Consider the following 23939-nt stretch of genomic DNA (forward strand, 5'->3'; position numbering starts at 1 on the left):
TTTTTTTTTTTTTTTTTGTGGGTGATTTTAAGAATCAGATTCACCAGGCGGAATTTCCAGTTACAAAAACTGAGAAAAATATCACCTGTTTTCCCTTCTGATGGTTATTAATGTCCCAGGTACACTCAGTGATAGAGGGAAAATGACAGAATGGAGCATTGGGGGGGGCACAGGGGAGAGGAGTAAGGAGATAAGGAAGAACTGTGTCAGAAAAGGAAAAACTAATCTGGTGTCCATATGCACAAAGCCACATAAATGTTTCTATGCACAAAGGCAGAAAAGGGAACACAGGTTTGAGGTAACAGGAAAGTCAAGAGATTTGGAATTAACTCAGGTACACAGTGTGTGACTTTAATGAATCCTAAGAGCTGTAATTCCACTTTGCCTGGCTGGAACATACAATTCCTAAGCAGGTAAGAGAGATTACTAGTTAAATTGATCTTTTGGTTAAAATAGGCATCATACCCTTACGTCAGCAGAACTATCACATGGTAAAAATCACTGCTGGGAGCACTCTTTGCTGATCATGTGTGACTTTCTCAGAGGAAAACTTATCAAAAATACTGAAGTTAAAGTGTTCAATGAGGATGTCATTGTAAAGACAAACGTTCTACGCCTCCAGACGTCAGGAACACTGAACTCTGTCCATCAGACCTGTAGACAGTGGAAGAATCTATTTGAGGGAAGCTCTGTATGAAGCCTGAAAACAGACACACTAATCACATTAGCAAGGAAAAACAGATTATGTCTGAGAAACAGAAATATTGACCCCAAGTACATCTCTAGACTGCCTAAGGCTCCCAGCCAGAAGAATTAACAAAGAGGAGTCCTCTCCTCCTGTTTGACACCAGTAGGAGTCTTCTGCTCAACAAAGAAGGTCTTTCTCTGCAAGGTGCTTTGAATAAGGCTGGCACTTGAATTTGGATGCTACTTACTAATTTTAGATATTTTAGGGCCAAAATTAGAAAATTAACAGCAGGACAGAGGTATGATCAGGATGCAGTCTAGATTCTAGGTGGGTTGAGCTGCCCTTTGGTCATGTCCTTCTCTTTCCACCTACAACAGAAAGAGCCTAAGGCAGCACTACAGTTACGCTCATAACTTCAGCATTTCAGAAGTGTCTAAAATTAGATGGGTCGAATCTGGGCTCTCACATTCGGAGATGTTGAGATCCCTGTAGGAAAGGCTTTTCCTGTCTCTTCTAATTCTCCCTCCTTTTGCCCACAGTCACACTTTTTTCTTTAATTGAACTTCTTTATCCCTTTTTTTTTTTTTTTCGTTCTTAGGTACAGGATTAGAGAGAGCAAAAAAAGGTTAGGGAACATAGAGTCCTAGAGCTGAAGCTTTAGATGTAAAGTGGTGCTTCAGGCCAGAAGGCAAAAGCACCATGGAAGTTGGGATGCAGGTCCCAAACATCGTCTGGCAGCTCTTCTGGCTCCCTGCTTTGAGGGGGCCAAAATGTGACCCGTGAAAGACAGAAGATACAGAGCAAACAAAAGCACAAGATACCACTGTTACATGAGGATGTCACAAAATTCTCCTGATGAAAAAAATTAATCTGGTTATTTCAATTAACTACTAAGGACAGAAAGGTTCATCCAGTTTTGAAGGTACTTTGTGAGACAGCATTTTTCTTTCATATTCTTCAGAAAAAAGAAACAGTGGAAACATACCAGTATGGTTTGTTTGTTTGTAGAAGAAAAGATCCTCACAAAGGCTGTCTTTCTATTTGTCAAAAAACTTAAGCAGGGGGCAATAATAGTCAGGAAACGCACCTGCAAAGTTTTTGCTTGTACAAGTCTTTCACTAAGATCAGAGGTAGATATGCTGATGCCTTTGCCTTGAAAAACCAAGCATTCCACAGAATGCTCACAGGGTAATAGAAAATTCCAGAGTGATTTCCTGGCCATTATCCTAATTTCCCATTTCTTTATTTTTTTTTTTTTTTAAACTGGAAGCATGGTATTCAGTGCAGAGGTTTCTCAAATAATGTTTACTGCAAAACTGGCAGACAAGTAGCCACAAGGTTTACACTTGTTTATGGGTGCACAAGGAAGAGCAGAACTCTGCTGCAGAATGTCACTATTTAGCAGGGAGGGCTGGAAGAGGAGTGAGCAATTTTGTAATTCTGCCTCTCCTTGGTAGCTTATTGTTTCCTATTCCGGAAAATAATATTATGCACAGTACATGAAAGCATCTAAACGCTTACCTTGCACAAAATCCAGGTACTATTTCACTTAACAAAAATAAAGGAAGTACCGGTTGATTTCTGAGAGGTTTCCTATTGTAACAAGCAAGGCTTTGCACGAGGCAGAGGATCCATGTGCCTCCACCTCTTCGAAAAGGTACCAGCACCACGAGAGGGCACTCTCGTAATCTACAATTTGAATTTTGGCTGCCTAGCTTTTTCATTTTTAATCAAAAGGAAATCTGACTGTTTTGCAGAATGAAGAGATCTTACTTGACACACCAAGACAAAAGATTTTTCTCCAAATTAAAGGAAGCTAATGATATCTACGATATTTTCAATCTACACATTAGATAAGAATCAGAATTTACTGATCAACCAAAGCTTACTTCAAAACTGTATTTTACTTTGTATTTACAAAACATGATTTACATTTAAAAAAAGCTCTTTATGACATCTGTCAATCTATAATATTTGAGACAATAAGAGTAGGAGAGAGTTCCAGTAACATAATCAGTGTTATCTGTGAACAGTAAGGCATAGATGGGATCTCAAGCACATTATCTGTATACAAATACAGGTAAATGCCCTTAATCAGAACTTGTATGTTTCTGAAATCATTGTGGGGCTGTTTGAAGATGGATTTTTTTTCCAAAAGTAATTCAGTCATCTTATACAGAATACTCAGTATATTCAGCACTGCATTATTACAAGCATGTCATCTCCTCGCTTACATTACTAGTAAAAAAAGTCTTTGGAACAGTCAACTCTCACTGCCTTTTTCAGGTTAGGAGGGTAATCAGTTACTAGAAGCCCTTTGTGGCTAGTGATTATGTCATTTATTTTACTGGCCATTGTAGGGATATTGATAAATGGGGTACTCCTGAAGGGAAGGTTATTCTGAACACATCTTCCTGCTTGACACTTGCTATCTTTGTTGAACAGATGCCAAGTGTACCTACTGCAAGCTGAATTATATATTGTATAGTTACTTGGATATACTCCAATAAAAGTGAAAAAGCTCAATTTAACAATATGCTTAAAAAAAAAAAGATTAAAAAATGGCAGTTCTCTTCTATGTGAGCATACCAAGAAAGAAATTTAGTCTTAGTTGGTTTTTATTACCTTATGCAAAAGTGTTTTTAAAACCTTCTTAGTCACTTTATTTGGATCCTGCAAAGTCATGGTGAATAGTTCACTTGGTATCTTTGATATAGGAACATTTAAAAGTAATGCTGACACACAGGGTTTCCTGGTAAATCCACACTTAGAACCCAAATGCCCATTTCCACTGCAGATGCAAGATACCTGTAGTACCTTTAGGCACATACTGTTACATACATTTCCTTAGAGACAAGGGGGCATTGCTAATTTACTAATTGCAAAAAGAACTGGTGGTTCTTATTTGGTATTCTACAAATCTTTAAGAGTGTTTTATTAGCCACAAAATATGTTAGGACTATTAATATCCTGAAATGCTCCATTTTCAATAAGCTATCCTAACATCTAATATAACAGCAAAATTACACAGATTATAATCATGAAACCAATCTTTCTGGCATTCTAACCAGGATCACAATAAACACACTTTCTTTTTAATTATATAATTATTTGGATCAATTTTACAGAGCTCCTACTGCATTTAGGTCCCCGCGTTCCCAGAAATCTGCATTACCTGAGAGCATAAAATGAAACAGAATTAAAACAGATTATGCAAAACCTGAATGCACCATAGTCTAATGCATGCCCTACTGTACCCTTCTCATCAATAGTTAAAGAAACTCTGCAACATCACTGGGAAGATACAGCAATGCCGAAGCGATCTCACGCTTGCATTAATTCCTGTTTCAAAAATTTTAGCTGGTGATTTCTTATACCTTCTACATGCCTAATTAATGCAAGAGATAAAACATACCAGAGACATATTATTAGCTCTAGGCATGAAACAGTTAACAGCAGTGCACATGCCAAGGTTTTAATAAGGCTTAACAATAAAAAGCTTCAATCCTCCACTTTCACTAGATTTTGTTGTTGTGGTTTTCCCTTGCTTAGGGCAATCCATCTGTTAATGTTGACTTGCAATATAGTTAAGCTCGCACACACATAAAAAGCCTAGAAGAGCGAACCTAAGCAAGAGAAAGCTCAAATGAATATTACAGAGATAGAAGGATTCATCTGAGGCACAGATTAATTGTGTGTGCACACGCGCATGCACACGGGCACGTAGGAGTACACTCCCCTCAGTTCTGGTTTGTTGTTTGGTTTTGTGTTTTGGTTGTTTTTTTTTTTTTTTAGGAAAGACTTGCAAAATGCAAATTATAGGAGGGCAAGCTGATCACTACGGTTTGCAATAGCGCATTTAATTATTTATCCTCTGATTAGGTTTTGACAGCTATTTTACTCGTTGTACTTTTTTCTGATTTACTGCTAATTTTTTTTTAAGTCTATTGCCTATCTGGAAAAAAAAATACAATAAAGCCACTATGACAGCAGTGATAAAGCTTAGTAAATATTCATTGTTAAAAATGGCTCTGCACTGTGACCAGTGCTGGTATTCTCCCTGGGCCACACTGGCCTTGTTTTCAATAAAACCAGAGAAGTATCCTTTCCCTTGAGCCCTGTTAGGCTGAGGCTGCAGTTGGAACTGTCATCTTCACACAAAAGCAAAGGGGTTGGGTTTTACAAACGCAAAGCCTAATTGGGAGATCTTCATGGCTGTACCCTTGACATTTATTAAAGCCTCATCAACAAAACAGGAAATAACCGTACTAATTAGCAGACCCATATACAAACTACTATTTGTTGGGGTAAAAGCAGATTCACTTTTTATTGTAAAGGAAACATCCTCTCAGACCCCAAAATCCTGTTATGATCCAATTTTTAAAATAATCTTTCTCAGTGAAGCAAACTTTCATATCATACACAACTTTTCAAAATAAATATGTTTTACAGCACCTCAGGTACTATCAGTTAGTATTTAAATTTAACTGTTTCCAAGAAGTGGAGAACAAAAACCTCAGTGCATGCATCTGATATGACATAAAATGTGACATCAAATTCTCTATATTTACAATTTTCTAAATGTTTCAGTATGGAAGAAATAGTAATGAAGTGCAGAGGTGCCTCTTGCTTGGAAGCAAGATGACTATTAAAAACAATCTTTTCTCTTTTGTTCATTGCTTGTTTAGCTTTTGGGGTGACATTCAAGTACACTGACATAACTTAGTATCTGGTCCTTACTTCAAATACGTATCAAATTGCATGAGCCCTATTTTAGCACTATCCTTATACTGATACAGACACTCACGGACATCATTTTAGAAATCTGGGTGGAGAGGCTCATTTGCAGGATAAAGAGCTATTGCAAGATAAAGAGAAAAAGGATTAAATCTGACAACAATAGCACTCTGAAATTCATTTCTTTTAAACAGCAGTTTCAGTACTAGATCAAACACTGTCTCTCTCAAACACATGCATTGTGAATACAAATATATATTTTTATGTGGATGTAAAGTCTAAAATCACCACTTATTAATAAAGAACTTGTATTTGCGTTATCTAAACACAAAGAATAAGAATAAAAACAAGAGCAGCAGCAGCGGACTATTATTTTTTTAAAATCTTTTTGTTTGTTTGCTTTTTGGAGGGGAGGAAAAAGAGGGCATGGTGCGAGTGAGGGGTGAAGGAGTTCTTGGAGAGCAATCCCCATGTGCTCCTTCCTGCCCACTGGGTTCATGTGACATGTGGGACAAGTGCTGGGGAGAAAACAAGGGACCTTCATTTGCAGGGGGGCAAAACCACGGTGCTGTTATTACAAGCTTTGCTAGTGAATAAACCCCATTTGTGTACGTGGATCTGTGTGTGTGTACACACACACGTTGACACGGTCGTGCAGGTGTGCAAACAGCTACGCACAGACCTGCACTCCTGCCTTGTTTCCAAAGCTAACAGAAAACTTGTAGGAAGAGCAACGATTACAGGATTTAGCACTATAGAGCTGTACGAACACAAAAACATGCAGAAGTTAAATTGTTCTGTCTGAACAAGTGCCTTCAAAAGAAATGTTTAATAGTACCAAGGTAAATTATATCACTTTGTATCCCTAGACTCCTGTGCATAACAGTAGGCAGCATTACAACACCAACGAAGAAAAAAAGTCTTTGTCTTATTTATAACCCTAATAAAAATTACTTAATACTACTGTACAATTTCACCATCATTTAGCAATAATCTGCATCAGTTCTATGTTAAATTTCACAAACTTAATTACTGATAAAAACTAATTAAAAATCAAATTCATTAAACAGACAATCCAGATTTTTATTACTGCAATATCTAGAGCAAAAAAAAAAAAGGTTGATAGATCAGTAGATCAGCTGGACTGAATTTCTAGACTTAATTCTCATATGAGGAAGATAAAGGCATTAAAAATCCACATATAACATACTGAAAACATGCAATAACAATGTAATGTAAAAATAATACCTATATATTAAAAATATGTATGTATGCAGATAATAATTTGCAGAAAAAAGTGTTAAAAAATCTATTTTGTTGATACCTTTGAAATAAAACTGTCAAACTGAGTCCAAAAACATTAAAACACTTGCCAAAGTTGAGACACTACACCTGTTACTTCAAATCAAGAATAGAAAGGATTAGAGAACAAAAGCCAAAACATTGGCACTGTATTAACTAGCTGACTTATTATTAAAATAATAAATCATAATAATATGAGCGAGGTTAAAGGCCACATGGCTGCCAAAACAATTTACTAGAAACAGAAAATTATTGTGTCTCACCATAAGAAACTAAAAAAGATAGCTTAATAGAGATCTGTGAATAGACCAGAATGAATTTTTTGTGAGAAGCCTCTATCAAAAACAGCATTTAAGAACTAAATCCCAAGTCCATACTTATAAATCTCCTGTCCTTTCCCTTCTCAACAGGGATGAAATAGAAGTAGCATTTTTATTCCATACAGGCTGTATAGCAGTCTTTCTACAAACACAGCCTTTTAATCACACTATCTCAAAGACAATAAAATAATCTTAAACAAAACACTACTGTAAGTGGCAAAAAAATTTCCCCATTCTTGTGAATACGAACAGAAGTTTCAGGTGTCTTACCTGTGCCAGTCTTCGTTTCTCTGAGCTTGTTCTTTTCTCATAATGTGATGTGTAGATGCGAACAGCCTGTACTGCACCAGCACTGCAAGTTCCATACTCTTCCTCACTCTCCTATGCAACAAAACAGATTTAAATTCCTTTATTTATAATCACTATCTGCAAACATACCCTCCATATTATGCATGCAGAATGCATTCAAAATTATCTTGCCACAGTCTATTACTGTCATGAAAATACCATCTGTAGTAAGAAAGTGAAATTTAGCTTTTCGAGACACTGGATTAACAACATTGTCATTTAAAAGTTGAATTGTTCAAATACTTCTGAATTTTTTCTTCAAATAGCATAAAAGATGTCTAAGAAATGGTTCCTTCTCCATACAGAAAAATCTTATGTGGAAGCAAAATTTTGAATGGGAAAAGCAGCTGCAAGATGCCTAAAACACCCTTTCTAATGAAGCTATTTATTCGTCTCTAAACACTGCTATTGTTCAAAAATCTTACAAAACCAAAACTGGACAACTACACTTTCTGAAATACATTGCACTGCGAGACTCTCCCATCTCAAATTCTCAGCTTGAAGCAAAGGCTGGGATTGTGATATCAAAGCAATCAACTTTATGAAAACATACATCCTCTTAATGTATCTTTGAAGACCTCTGTTGTTCTATGATAAAATATGCAAACAATAAAGAGATTATTCAGTGGATGCATAGAATGACAGATAGTTGCCAGAGGGCTCGTTATGAAAAATGTATTGTTGAACAAAGGGCTAAGCATATTTCAAAAGTCATTAAAAACACAAATCTCATGCGATTTGTAACGTATAAGCTTCAAACCGATACAGGAAGCAAGGTAAGAAAGTAAAAAGTGCACTACATACCTTGTGTTTTAACTTACTCTTCACTTCTTTTATTCCTTGCCTTGCCTGGTTTTTTGCCTAGAGAAAGAAAAGGACTTGAGCAGCTCTGCAAGACACTGGCTGTAGTCATGGAACATGCTTTATGATGCCATACCTATTTTACCTTTTTTTTTTTTTTTAAACACCTGGTGAGAAAAAGAGCAGCAATAACCTTTGGGACAAATTTCATACATGCACTGTCACTGTAATTTTTGTATTCATGCTTTGTCTGTATATTTGAGGATTTTTTCAGTACATGCATGCCAATGCTGTGAAAACATACATACTCAAAAATTCTCCATTATTACCAGGGACAGGCTAAGTATGGTTCATATACACCACTCCTTTATTTGAAATGCTCCTTTAAATTTGAAAGGGCATTTTAGCAGTAAAGCATGTTGAAAAAATGCTAAGATTTTTAAGATGACTGCTACAGTGTTCCAGTCTGGCAACTTGCGGGGCAACATCAATCTTAAGAGAAATGAAGTGATTTCATATGCAGATGGAGATTTTGCCCACTGTTGCTGAACAGCATAGTGCTGCTATTTAGGGGGAAATTCTGTATGCATTAAAAGAGGCAGAAAAGGATCATTGTTGCATAGAAAACAGTCAAGAATATTCTTCAATACAGAATACCATGTTCTTATGCTAAAAAACATAAGGGAGGAGTAGAAAAAAAATAAAAGATGGGGGGCACAACATCAAAAACTCTAACTCTAATAGAAGAAAAGGTAAAAACTACAAAAGTTTTCAAGGTTGTCTTGAAAACAGGACTTTAAAAAATTATATTCAAGTCCATAAATATCTGGAAACTACTTATTTTTTCTATGGCTTTCTGTACATGGCAATTCAGAAAAAGAAAATAATTTTCTTGAATCAAGAGGTCAGAGAGTCTTTTGATCCTTAAATCATACATCCATAAGCTCAGTAACAGCACAATGGGGTGCCATGTAGCAGATGCTAACCTGAAAGCCACTTTAAACTTTCCAGATCATGCTCACAGCATTCAGATGAATTTTGGAGTGCTTTGTTCTAACTCTGAGGGATGGTACCAAGCACATTACTCAAAACTACCAACCAGTTATCTAACAATTAAGAAATCCATATTTCATTTCTCTAGTAGCAGGCCCCATAAAGGGCAACAACATAAGAAATCAAATGGGGTATAAATATGAATACCATGTACACATGGATCCTCAAAAATTTCCTAGTGTTTCCTGGCATATACAGAAGTTCACTTTGAAGAACCTTTACTATCAAGGACATAATTATCAAAATTGAAGGCTGGGAGAAGATCATGTAACCACAGTCTAAGATAGTGCAAATTAAGATGAATAATTTGCAGATAACCTGTTAATGAACCATTTTTTAAATTATAAATGAGTCCGTGGATATGAAGTATATTTAATTTATTTACCTGTTTCTCTCCATGACTGCTGTGTTTTTCAAGCGATGTAAAGTTAAAAATTCTGTTTGAAAACTTCACTGAAAATACACTAGCTTAGACTGATTTTCAGATTTATTTCAGGACTACTTATTATGCAACCAACTAGTGACACAATTAAAAAAGCAAAAAGGAAGCCAAAAGCCTCTCCCTATACATTAAAAAGCAACCCTTAAACACTTCCCACTTCATTTTATACTATTGCTGTTTTACCATACTGTATAATACCACATGTTTTACATGTCTCACATGTTTTACTGCTTAGGCAATCTTCAAAACCAAGATCTTTTAACATCAGAAGTATAAGCATAAAATCCAGTATTCCAATATCATCTTTAAAGGAGCAGATAATTTGTTGCACCCATTACTGATGCTTTACCACATCTTTTCAACAGTGCAGCACTTAGTGCCAAACTGAAATTGCAGCTGTGTATCAAATAGCTAAATTATATTCAAATAAGCTTCTAGTGTGTATTAAAACTGAAACAAAACCAGCCCACTAATGCTTTGAAAAAGTCTATTTTTATGTACAAGCTATCTGGAAGACTCTGAATCATCTCTAAATCCCAGAGCTAGATGAGAAAACGAATGAAGCTAGACACTTTCTAAAGGTTGAAGTGCTTTTCTGCAATACATTTATAAAATGCTTAGGTTTTTAAGCATTCAGGAAGAACAAGAGGTTGTAATATTTTTATGTATTATTTATTTGAAATAGGTGATCTTACAAATTTATACGCTGTTTTCACAGCCGGAGTGGCTTTGGTCATTGCTGTGTTGATCAGTGCGCCGCCTTTCTGAAAAGCACAAAAAAATGTATTTTAGTAACATTTTAACACAAGTCAAACCTTAAGGCAACAGCAAGGGAAAAATAAACAGCGTGCCATGAAGAAATAACCACCTTCCTTTTAAACGGGCAAGAGCAACCACAGCTGTGTTTCCTCTCCAACCTGCTGTCTGCAGCCACACAAGGGTTACAGTACGTCATTACCACGGCTGACACTTTTATCAATGCATTCTAACAGAATGATGTATTCTCGTTCCTCATTCACTGTTACCATTTCAAAAATCAATTCAGAAGTTAAGGCTATTTTTCATGTGTTCCTATCATATTTATTATGCAACTAAAAAATGCTTTGACCCCACGGAAAGGACTATCTCATTTAATCACACAAGAATTCTCTTAATCTAAAATAATATATTTTACTAATCCTGCAGAATAACAAGGTTATACTAAGGGTCTTTTGCTAGCCAAACTGCACAAATCCATATTAACAGAATTGCTATTTACTAGAAGTGATAAACTTCATATCAAATTGTACTGTCACACCTAATTCATAGTTAAGGAATGTAACATGATACAGAAAGCAGTGAAATCTTTAACTATACAGACAGAAAAACCTTATGTATTTTGCCTTTTTTTTTTTTTTTTTTGTATGGGACTATTGAGGTTTTTTAAATCTTCAAGAAGAAAAACCACAAAATTATTGCGTATACCATAGACATATTATTTATTATAGAACACATATTTTCCTCAAAAATAAACAAACTTTTACCATTGCATAAATATAAGAAAAAGGATAAAGACTGAAAGGACAAGGCAGCCAGTATAATTATTTAACTAAGTTTATACCTTCACTGTATGCATCCACTGTTGGTACGATCTTGAATTTCCTGAAATAGAAATGTAAAATATAACACAATAAAACATACATTCAACATTTTAAATGTTTCAACCCTCTTCACTATCTGCATAAAAAAATGCCCTTAGAGGATTATTTATTAATTTAATTCAATTCTCTGCAGATAGACAAGGAATGTAAAGATAAGAATATATATACACTAAGAAAGAAAGCTAGGAATCTCTTATTTCATGTTTTCTATTTCCTTTGTAAAAGCTTATCTTTTCAACACACAAGGCTTTTAATTGAGAGAAAAAAGAGAAATTAAAACTATGATTAGGTATCATACTGGTAGAAAGTCTAAAAAGAAAAGCACTAAGTCAAAGGAAAAAAATACAGTATCATTAATTGCATTCAACCATAATGATCCCTCTGGGCAAACTTTCAAGCCCCACAGTGACATGGATGCAGAAGGTGCAATCCCAAGGAAAAAGAACTAGAGTAAAGTCTAAGGGTTATGGCACAACTAACCTTTTAAATTCTTAACTATATCTACTTTCTTTCACAAATAAAAAATTCTAAAGGGAAGTGAGAACTACTAGCTTCTGCAGGACCACCAAAGGCTACTGTGCCACTAAACTGGCCATGAAGGACAACATTAAATTCGACTTGATGAAGAAATGAATAATATTTCCTAAAAGTGCTTCAGTTGAACACCAAAGATGAGGTCCATGATCCCTGAGAAAGTTTTAGAGTACATCAGTCACTTGAGTACTCCAGTACTGTGAGCTGTTACTTCTTAACCTTTGCAATAGTCAAGTAACTAAGATTGGGGTAGAACTATTGCACTGACTACTGGAAAGTCAATAGAATCTCCTAAAACATGTCTGACTACTAACTGGATTCTTGTAAAAGGTATTCCAAAGTTTCTCAATGAGGTGAAAAAAATGAGCTGTTTATATTCATATTAAGGCACTTTCCACTAAACTTTTTACAAGCAATGTTGAGACAGCCAGACTCTAAGGAATGATGGCACAAGTGAAAACAATGCTTGCTTAGAGAGGAGAGAACCTGACAATCATTACGATCCTCCTATCTCCACTAACAGACGTCAAAATAAGCAAAAATAACTCATTTTTCACTTATTTGATCTGGCTCCTTAGACCTGTCACAGAAGGAGGAATGCAAATAACATGTAATAGGGTGAAATTTAACAACTGCCAGCATGTTAAAGAAACTGCATGAACCATAAGTACTTTCTTTAACATGACAATTCATAACTTCAATTCTTATCAACAATATTCATGTATCATCTGGATTGTGGTGTCCTTAACAGTGACCTTTCCGCATCTGAGCTGTAGTTTCAAACATTTTCACTTTTTCAGTTTTCCTTATTCTACCACCACTGATATCAGACCAATGGAAAAGAAAATGACTGGAGTAAAATTCATGTGATTACAAATTACTTTAATTAATGTATACTACAAGAAATCCAAGTGCTAAGCCAATCCATCACTATATTTTTGTATTGAAAGTTACATAAAACTCTTGAGAACTAATACTTCCACTGAATAATACATGTAAGAGAAAATAAAATTATAATTACAAAGTGCAAACTGTAATGAAGATGGTTGACAAAGTTATTTTCAGATGTAGACACAGAGAAATAAGTTTTGACCACTTGTACTGAAAAAAATAATTAAAAAATTAAATTTTAATTTTAATCTTCAATTTCCAGTTTAATTTTCTTTTCTGGTTTAGTTACGCTTGCATATGGGGGAAAATGCCAATTTACAAAGAGATTACTTAAAGAATCACTTTCAATTTGATTCAGTAGTTTTTAAATTATACTCTCTACAGCTAAGAACGTGTTCACCTGTCCTTTTAACAGCTTGTAGCTCACACTAACTCTCTGTGACTTTTCTGAAATCTGGGTTTCACCTGTTTTTTTTTTTTAAAACCCTGGGCTTCCTGATAAAGTTGATGGGAGTTAACTCTGCAAAGAGATCATAGTTTTACCCCATTAGCGTCACAAAGTGTCACCTTCCATTGCATCCATATTGTTAGCCCTGCACTTCATAACAATAATGAGACAGCAGTTATGTAAATACTGAATATGTGCCCTAAGCAATTTGTCCACAGCCTGGCAATGTTCAGCTTGCCTGATGTGAAAAGTACAAACGCAGCGCAATCTACCCGAGAAGTGATAGTGGGGCTGAGCAGTCCCTCCCGAGCAGAGCCAGGTGAGACATGGTTCACAGGCTGCCAGAGCACAGCCAAGAAACAAGCTTTATCTAACTTCTACTGCAGTTTTATTGCAGCCTCCTGACCCCTAACTGCAGCCAGCAAACGAGCTCTGAATACTGACATCACCTATCTGAATAATGGATGCTCAGTGCCTCAAATCTGTTTACAGAGCAGCATAAGTTACCCTAAAAAGGCAGGGAAGAAGTAAATCTCTGTGTAACTAACCACACTTTAATCAAGAAAAAGCCCCACAAATTATGTGCTAGATCCTAGCACGAGACACAGAGGGCAGGAGAAGGCAGTGAAAATCTTGAACAAAAGCAATTATGTACTTTGAGTATAAAAAAAGGTATTTTGCAGGAGGTACAGATGGCTGTGCACCACTTGATAGTTTCTCTGTGGGTGCCCATTCAAAGGTAGTCTTGAAAAGGAAGCTGCCATATGCAACTCTGTGGATTTGCTCAAATCACATAAACTCCATCTACTGAGGAAGCTTCTACACTACTCTCAAGATGGACCATAAAACAGTATTTGTGCTGGGCATGATTATTTTGATACCATCTATTATACCTGTGCGGGTTTTGGTTGTGGTAGAGTGAACAACTGTGTGGTGCTCAGCTGCCAGCTGGGGTTAAAACATGACAATACCTTAAAAAACGATAGACCTGTACTAAATGTTTATCAGGAAACCTTTCAATAATCCTGTAATAATCAGGACTGGATTCAGCATGCACTCTTCCATACGGGTTAGCTAATGTGAAAAGCACTGTAACAACTGGCAGTGAACACAACTGAGGCAAATAACATGAGGAATAATATTTTTGTTTATGAAGAAGGTAAACTTCCATGTCCCTTCTCAGATCATATATAAAAGTTATGCAAACTTTCCTTTTATTTTAGAATAACACATTTGCTGGAGAAAGCAAATTTCTATTAACATTTAGGAAATCAGTCTGACTTCTACACTGCAGAAATAAGTAGATGCGAAAAAGACAGAAGTGCTTATGGAAAACCTAACTCGACAGAAGTTAAGCCTCATGAATATCAAATACTTTAAAAATAATTTACAGAGAATGTATCATATTACATAAACGTGGACACTAGATTGATATCCCATCCTCTGCTGAAATGTAAGAATTATTTTACTGAATTAAACAAACATATCTTCATTTAATATACTGACATAACCAGACACATAATAGTATGCATCCCAGCAGTGATTTGTTAACGGCTAAAACCTTTCCAAGAATGAATAGAAACAATGAAGCAGTAACAAGATTAATGACTTCTAAAATTTACAGGACATCATGAGGACATCATGTTGAACAGTTCCCAAAGAAGAAGTGTCAATGAGTACACACAAATTAATTCTGTACCTCCACAAAAGCCTCCTGCTGTGATTTCTTCTTCAAAAACATCAGAGAATCCTCTTCCTGCATTTAATTTTGATAGTCGACCATCAATAAACTGGAGGTGGGGAAAAAAAAGGGTCACACTTTGTTTTCTCTTCTTCTGCTTTACAGTGTTATAGTTTCAAGTGTGTTCATTATAATGGAATATGTATGTTCAAGAAAACATATGGCTTAAGGATAATAAGGCTGTTGGATGGACTTTGCAAGAGCAGCTGTAATTATGAGCAGCAGGTATATAAAGTATTTTATATAGATCAAGTAAATTATCTATATTTTCTATCTTTTCCTAATGGCATGAAAAGAAACTAATTTATTTCCTTAAAAATGCTAACTTCGGATTTGTAATCATACCCATATAAAGGTCACTGAGACAATCGCCAATGTTTTGTTGTGAATTTGTAAGTTCACTCCATCAGAAAAACATAAACAAACCTCCCTGTAGCATCCCTTTCTGGGCAGACATCAATAGATATGAAGTAGAACGAACTCGCTGTACACAAAAAGCCCCTTTAGAAAAACTGGAAATATTTTGCCACACCCAGTTCAAAGAAACAATAGATGATGATGTCCACTTGAGGTCTATTGCAAGCAGGTGTTCTACATGAGAAAGGGCCCTAGAGAGACCCTAAGTGAGGGGCAATTGTAGCAGGACCATCCAGCGAACAGCAGAGGAAAGCTGTGGCTGGGTTCCAGAGATGGTGGCAGAAGCAGGATGGATTTGATGGGCAGAGTTCTAACTGACTTGAAGGGAATTTCACCGAACTCTACAGGAATGTAACACAAAGTGCCGAAACAAAGCAAGGCCTAATGCCAAGGCAGACCCCTAAGACCCTCTGCACCTGAGCACAGTACAGCCTTGACACCAATGTACTTTTAAGTTCTAATACATTTCTTTGTCCTTTTGGGTCTTTTTAAGCACTAACCCTTATTTAGGTGCATCTACAGATTCATATTGCAACACTTGTACTCATGCAGAGGTTACAGCTGCATGACCACATGAATTTGCATCTACAGACAACTTACATACAAAGACTGAAATGATCCATGTGTCAGAAAAAGTAAAAATTAGATAATTAATGATTAAACCTCGCAGAAGGGATAAATACATTCTTTTCAAGAATTATCAGGCTTCAAGGAAGTACAACTAGCACACTGTTATAGGTTTAAAATTCTTTCAAGAAGCAACCCCTCCCTTTTTGTTTTGAAAAGGCTAAATCAAATCTGACAGATAAAGTGAGAAAGCATTTATCCAATTATACACAGTTCATCTTCTAGTAAGAATTATGAATTATGTGCTGGTACTAAACAGTACATAGGAACCAACCAGAATTAATTATTTGGCTCTATCATTTTTTACCACAGATTATCCAAACAGTGTCCGTGACAATCTGATGCTTGTCAATGAATGGACTAGTGACATAAAAAAAATAATTTCTCAGAGTACAAAAATTCCAGCGGCAGGAATAAGGCAAACATGAAGATAATTTTTCTCTCTTCCTTGTCTAAATTCCTTCTTATTTTTTCACTTTACTCCAAGTTGGCTTTTTTCCAAATAGGTTGGTTCATGGTCAGACCACTGTGGGATCACTGGATTATTTCACAGTAAGAAGAAGAGATAAGAGCACCTTTAGCTACTGCTGTGAAAAAACCCAAAAAAAACCCCCAAAACCAAATGACTCCCCCCACCATCTCAGCCTTTGAACTGTAACACATTATCTCTTTGGGGAAAGTTATGAATTCATTCCATACTATAAACTCATGTAAGATTTATGGACATACTCATCATTTGGTAAAATCCTATCAACAGAAGACTGAGACATTGACTGAACTTGAGTATTTAATGTAAATACTGACAAAGAGAACTGTTAGCAAAAAGATACTGGAGACATTATTTAAAGGAAATGATAAGTATTAGTAGTGGTAGTAGTAGTTATTACTTTTGAATAATTCACTGTTAGTGGTTGCCCTTAAACTGCTACATGAAAAGAATAGCATGTGGAATTACACATAAAATTTATATCTTTGTCCTTCCATTTTTCAAACCTGTCCTCTCTTGAAAAACCTGGGCCTGGTATTTCAAGAAAAATTGTTGTATGCAGCATATTTAATCAGGAAAAAAAATATTTAATACACAAATAATAGGTATTTTCTTATTAAGAAAAATATACAATTAAACATCCTAATAGTTTAAGAATAATGATAACCAGGGTTTAACATTAAATCTATTCAAGGCAAAAGGCAGCTTCACAAAACTAAAGCCAGCAAATTGCGGCAAATTGAACTTCACACATCCCTATAGCTGTGATCCATTTCAGCATATTTAGCACGAATTACTTCTACAAACTCCTGGAATAATGTATGTTTTCCATAAACAGTTTGGTTTACTCTCTTTCAGAGATATATAAACAGCCCTTCAACTTCCAAAACATGTGAATTCATCAAAATGATATAAAAAGTTAACTCCCTAATTTATAAATCTGAGAGAATAGCTGAAGGCTAAAAGATAAACTAGACATTGTCGCTGCCAAAAATATCCTGTCTCAATTCTCAGTAAAGACTACAATGCTGAATATAGGAAATGAAAATAAGACATAGAGATGAACATTATAATACCCAAGGAATAAAACTCAAGTCAAAACCCCCCTAGTTTCAACTCCGCTACATGATGCTGAGAAAACCAGCACATACACCTGAAAGTTTATCTAATTTTATGAATCTATCAAGGTAAAGGAAGCACAGTTGAAGTGAAGAATAACAGGACTATTATTTAAAAACCAGATGTTTTTGTAAGTGCTGGTCTGACAGTTTGCCCTTAACAATTCAATGAGGCTTACAAATAGATTTTTGGGGAGAAAAATGCTAAATGAGCAAATGAAAGATATATGACTTATTAAAACACTGATTCTCACAGTCTCTTCGACTGTACACCTGAACTTTAGGTTGGATGAGGAGTGGCCCAAGAAGGGGATAAGAGCTTGTAATGATGGGAAAAATGTCAAGATGAGCTGTGGCCACGGTAAAGGTAAGCATTGGGACTGGTCCTGTTTACAGGTTAGTCAATGATTTTGGTACAAAAGATTGGCATATGCTATTACATTTAGGGACATCACTAAACAGAAAGCACATCAAAACGCAATACAAAGTAAAAACAGGTTATGTTGAAGATGAAAATAATCTGAATGCGAATAACACAAGGAATTAAGTCCACAATTTATTCTGACAGGGATTTCCTGGTACTTTGGTGGAAATATACTACCATTTCCAAACTTTAAAAAGTGTTTAAATTAGAGGAATTAACATGTTTTAATGTAGGGGAGAGAACATTAAAAAAATACAAAGAAAATAGGACAGAGGAATGATTTTATAAAGTGGCACAAATAAAGCTCACTTGGCCATTATGGTAAAAAGGGTATATTTAAACTACCAACTTTCTGCTTGGTCTAGGTTTACAGCAGCCTCTACGAACTATTTTCTGCTTAAACAACCTTCCATAGCAGAATACAATACAGTCTGGTCTCTCTGAACACAAACAACTTTGAAAACAGCTCATCTGTCAGTGGGAAAAACTGGAGAAGACACAGCTGGGCTGAGGCTTAGCCGAAAAAGTAGGAGTAACCTTTGCAACAAGAACTAGAGGAATGAAAAAAACCTTCTACAACTACTACCACTATTAAACCACACACATCAAAATCGTTACTATTTCCTAATCCTCTAAAGTACATTACTTCCTTTAGTGGAAATAAAATTAAAACAAGCTATAAACAAACTGTAAACTTATTCTGTTTAATTGAACACTTTAAGATGAAATAGGTAAGTACAGAGGCACACTGACAAGCCCATTCATTTCAGTGGAATAAAACCTTTTTCTTACAGCTGAAGATCTTACTTGAGTATTAGTAGTATGAAAACAATTTGGAAACATTGTAAGCACCTTTCCGTTAAGAAAGCTTCATGCTACCTTATCTCACCAAGACACACAAAACATAAACAGTACTTCAATCTGTGACCTCTTTCCATTTCAGCCCAAGTAATCATACTTCAAAAAGTTTCAGATTTCTTATTTTATATTTTTATTTACATTTTTTACTGTATAACATACACCACAGTAAAACTGAATGAACCCCATCCTATGACCATATTTTCACAGGACTTCTACAAAGTATCATCCTTGCACAAATCTTTACTTTGGACATGAGCCTCTGATTAATATCAAACGTTTTCTTTGAAAACTAGAAGATTCTACATATAATAAATTTCCCTTATCTATCATGGTAGTATATCTCCAAAAAAGTCCCACAGATTATTTAAACATGAACTCCTGTATATCAGTCATTTCAGGTATTTGCAGGTAAATATATACTTTTACAAATCTTCTGATTTCATTCAGATTTTTCTTGATTTTTCTAAAAATCTAGTAATAAGTTTAACACCCTTTTGATGCAATGGAGTCACCTGATGAAAAGGTAGAAAAATGGAGTTACAGAATAAAATCAAAGACCAAAAATAATTTCAAAGTCTGTAATCAAACTATAACTATGCTGTGCCAGACATTCAACAACTTGTTCCCTAGTAATCCAAAATCTGCATTAACAGATCAGCTAGAATATGTTCAGGTCACCCCTATGGCTCGGGCTTGTAACATTCTCTGTGTGCACACCTCAAAGAGCCTAGCAAAGAAAACTGCAAATGCAGTATGAATCCAGTTTTTAAATAGAACGCCATGGAAGTCCAATTTAAGTAAGCACTATGTTGTTTAAGCTCTTTGGTCGTGTGCCAAGAGAGCTGAAAATGAAGTTCAACCATCAAGCTGGGAGATGCATGGTTTTTCTTGTTTAGATGGGTTGCTGACTGGCTCTGAAGAGACGCTACACTGGCTCTGCACCCTGGAGTTATTTTTTTGTTCAACTTCATCACTGCTCTTTTTAACTATCAGTGAAGATTTAAAAATACAATAAAAGTGCTATGACTGTACACAAAGAACCTCTACTTATATCTCATCCCAGAGTTTCATAACCTGACAGAAAGGAAAATGTATTTGAATACGGATATGTTTTAAGAGAAAATCATTAAACATGGGTTGTTTACCCTCTCATACCTGTTTAAACAGTTGAAGATTAACAGCAGTTTCCAAGAACTGCTTAGTTGTACTGGAACGATGCTTCACAAAACTATTCTCACAGAATGTTATAGGCTCTCCCTAAAAAATTGAAACAGAAAAAGTTAGATGGTAGGTAGAGTATACATATATGTTGATTTATATAAATTCTCCATCAAAAATGTATCTATTTCTTAACAGATACATACAAATACTCCTTTTCAAGAAGTCTTGATAAATATGCACGCAATTAAACAGACCTAGAGGACAACAAAAAAAAGCCCCAAACAGAAGCTACAAACTTCCTGAATCATGGTTATAAAAAAAGTTAGAACATTAACACTTAATACAATAAAATGTATTTTCCCACATGGGAAAAGCACACAGCCTATAGTAATCAAAAATACTGCACACAATCACATGGATGATGAAAGAAGATAAAATTGAAAAGTCAGTGCTTGTTGGGAAAAAATGGTTACCAAAAACAACACTCATTTAAAAATAAGAGATGCTAATGGGAGTATTTATAAACAATCAAATTCACTCCTATGTTATTCCCTAATTTCATTTAAAGTTTGCTGTCTTCAACATGCACAGACCCCTGGACATTCCTGAGGAGCATTCCCCTCATTTTGTTAGGGATTTCACCAAAAAGCCTCTCACTCAAGTCTACAAAAACAACACAGGTTAGAAACAACTACCAAGGGTCTCAAAAAGACCCAACTTGGAATTCAACAAAATGAATCTACCACAGAAAATTTTACTGCCCAAAAGCTACATTTACAGTGCAGAATAAGAGATACCTCAACCATTCAAAACAAAGGAAGATCAAAGACAACTGCTATACTGATCTTTACAACAGCTCTAACTGGCCCCTTTAGAGACATATTTATTCATGCCCATGATCACCTCAGCTTTGTGCTCCTAACCCTGTTAAACTCTGATGGCACATGTCACTTCAAGCACTTCCCCACCACTCTGGTGCTTCCAGAACATCATAAAGTGTTTTCTCTGTGTGACCTGGGTGAGTTTGATGGAGCAGCTCTAAATCATTTTCAGCTGTTCTTTACACCTTACACTTGGTTTTTAAATCGTTCAGGTGTGTCCTAAAAAAATGTTGCAGTAGAAACACTGTGATGTCATTTTAAAATCCTGTTCTTATACTATCAAAAACTTCCCTCTTTTTGAGTTTCTCTTTTAAGAGGTCCAGTCCTACTCAGCAAAGTACTTAAGTCGATGTTTAACTTGTTCTTAAGTTTTACATCCTTACTTCTTTATAGAACCTCTGGCTTTAGAAAAGATCTCTCCCTGGAAGAGCTAGAAGCCTTACATTTACCCAGCACAACCCCTCCCCTGTCTCAGGGTAGCTGCAGTGCTCAGATAAAAACCCAGTATAATATGCAGCACTGGGTCAGTCAAATCTCCAGAAGCAGCACCCAAATTACTCCTCTTACTTATCCTGAGATAACTGGTGAACACTGCACACATGCAGGACACGCTGGATCTGCCAAACAGCTTGAAATGTTTGTGGTACTTTAAATAGCACTGCCTTCCTGACCCACTTTGCATTAGCTATTCTTGAGCTCCTAAAGACTCTTGTCTTAAGACGATGACTCCAAGCTACTTAGCAAATCAAAGTGCATCAAAACAAATGGAACAGTCTCCAGTGAGACATGGTGGTATAAGACACAGTGCTCCTGAGGGTAGGCTCTCTCCTCCTTTCCATCGCTCTTCCAAGATATTTCAAGGCAGCAAATTAAAACAACTTCTTATATATACATATATTACATATATATATATATATATATATATAGTATTGTTACACAAATAAGCAACTTCTGGAAATACAGAGGCTTTGTGGGAGCACAGCTCAGACCAGATGATGGCTCATGACATAGTAGGAAACATTACATTTAGGACTAAAGCGAGAAAATATTTTCAAAATATGTAATTTAAGAAAATAAAAACTAAGCTCCTGCTTCCCACTGCCACTTCCCCAGTTGCCTGGGAAAGATGAAGGACTAAAAAGGAGAGAAAACAGGCAGGCTTACTCTCCCTTTCACACTAGCCAGGGAAGAGGGAGCAGTCAGTTTCCTGCTGGCACTTCTCTTGCCCAAGTCATCCAACAGAACACCAGGATATGGTAGTTCAACACACATTTTCAGTGCATGGATGTAATATTTTCCCAAATACTTTCCTTTAATCACTGGATGCTTCAGATACCTGGTAATCACTCATGCACTGGTGCATCTGTTCCCTTATCAGTTCAGTTCAGAGGCAGAATAACCAAAGCTATTCCTTTGCTGAAAGTGTATTTAGTTCTATAAAGAGTTCACATCCAAAAACCACCCTTGTTATTTGAACCTGCTGTCTCTGAGATTGCTTTAAAAATCTGAGTAGGTTTAAAGCTCCTACCTATTCAGCATATGAAAATGAGAAAATCTGTTGAAACCTGTAGCAATTCCACACAGAAGTTTTCTCAGGCTATCTATGGTAAGTTTAATGAAACTGAATTAAATAACACAATTAACCCTGAGCTATTTATTTGTTCAAGGCTCTGATCAACATAATAATTTTCTAAGTAAAACTTCTAAAAACCTTCAAGATTGTTATTGTAAACCCAAAGCCTCTTGAAGTGCTATTTAACAAGTAAATTATTGAATCAATATAAACAAAAATAGCCCTAGATGCTTTCATATATAAAGCTTATAACATTCTTGTTTCTGTAAATACAGCTGACTGCCTCTAGAAACGGAGTTTTGGACAAATGCTTCACTGTTATTTAACTACCAGACCATCAAACTGGCCCCTGTCGTATTGATCTACAATGTACTTTCAAAACAAGTTCGATCCAAACCCAGTGGGGACTCTGTACTGAAAAGTAGACAGCTAATACTCAGACCAAACAATCTATGCCCAAACATGATATCTGTCCTTTTAACAACAGTTGCTATAGAATTTTCCTCCCCTTTCATAGCTTGCCACACACAGCAGGAATTTCTTGCTCTAAGCTACACTCACATTTTAAGTAAGCTATTTATACAGACCTCAATGGAACATGAAAACTGAGCTAAACCAGTGTGATCATTTTAAAAGGAAAAATAACCTAGAATAGAAGATATGTTTGTGCTTTCTAAATCTAGTGATATTTAACTTGAACAAGAAGTACAAATATTTTAATTTTTTATTTCAGAAAACATTACATTGCATCTCTCTAGCATGAGATGACTCACACCAACTATTAGTTCTACTGCAACAATTAATATAATTTCATATGGCAGCTCTTGCTTACTAAATGAGGAATACAGGGTAGCTAGGTATGGTCATAGCTTCATCTTTTTTTTTTTAATTTATTTTTTTAAAACACCATAATTTTAAATACCATTTTGGTTTGGATACTAAAATTTCTCTGTTTAAAATCAAGGAAGTACAAATTTGAAATTTCATCTGCTGTCATGATGTTCAGAGATAAAGGCCAAGGATCAACTGAGCATGCACTATGATTCTACTCAGGAAGTTACCATTTACAAACCAATTTCTCCCAAATTTATAATTTTTTTGTAATCTGCTAAAAAAAATATTCAAATATGTTGATATTTCTTATAGTCACAATTATACTCTACAATAACTCCTATTAATACAATATGTACATTCAAGAAAGGACCCCTACAGTCCTTAAGACAAATAAAACAATAAGGTTTTCAACATGTAGACTAGAAGTCTTATGGGAGTCACAGTAACTAGTCATAACTCTGCTTTTTATTCCACTGGGTGGTTCTGGATTTATACACAAACTATGTTCTGGTATTTCATTACTCTGTTTGTGCACTCTGCTGTACTTTCTACACTTCACTCTTGGCAGAAAGGTAAACAGGTCGATGCTAATTTCAAGAGACACCTGACCT

At 35.6% G+C, this 23939-nt stretch overlaps 1 protein-coding gene across 3 annotated transcripts in view; it reads right to left on the reverse strand.

The window, feature by feature from the left end:
- Positions 1-23939, reverse strand: part of DENND1B (DENN domain containing 1B) — a 161348-nt gene that overhangs the window by 14908 nt on the left and 122501 nt on the right. For all 3 annotated transcript variants that reach the window (XM_027880389.1, XM_027880387.1, XM_027880388.1), the window contains 6 exons: positions 20035-20136; positions 14904-14994; positions 11292-11332; positions 10387-10455; positions 8200-8256; positions 7318-7428 (listed from right to left, as the gene is read on the reverse strand). In XM_027880389.1, coding sequence (XP_027736190.1) covers positions 7318-7428; positions 8200-8256; positions 10387-10455; positions 11292-11332; positions 14904-14994; positions 20035-20136 — 471 coding nt within the window. The remainder of the gene's footprint in view (positions 1-7317; positions 7429-8199; positions 8257-10386; positions 10456-11291; positions 11333-14903; positions 14995-20034; positions 20137-23939) is intronic.

Source organism: Empidonax traillii, unplaced genomic scaffold (assembly GCF_003031625.1).
Source record: "Empidonax traillii isolate 1590-97213 ecotype Southwest subspecies unplaced genomic scaffold, ASM303162v1 scaffold69:size3087049, whole genome shotgun sequence".
In the NCBI taxonomy this organism is placed as follows: Eukaryota; Metazoa; Chordata; class Aves; order Passeriformes; family Tyrannidae; genus Empidonax; species Empidonax traillii.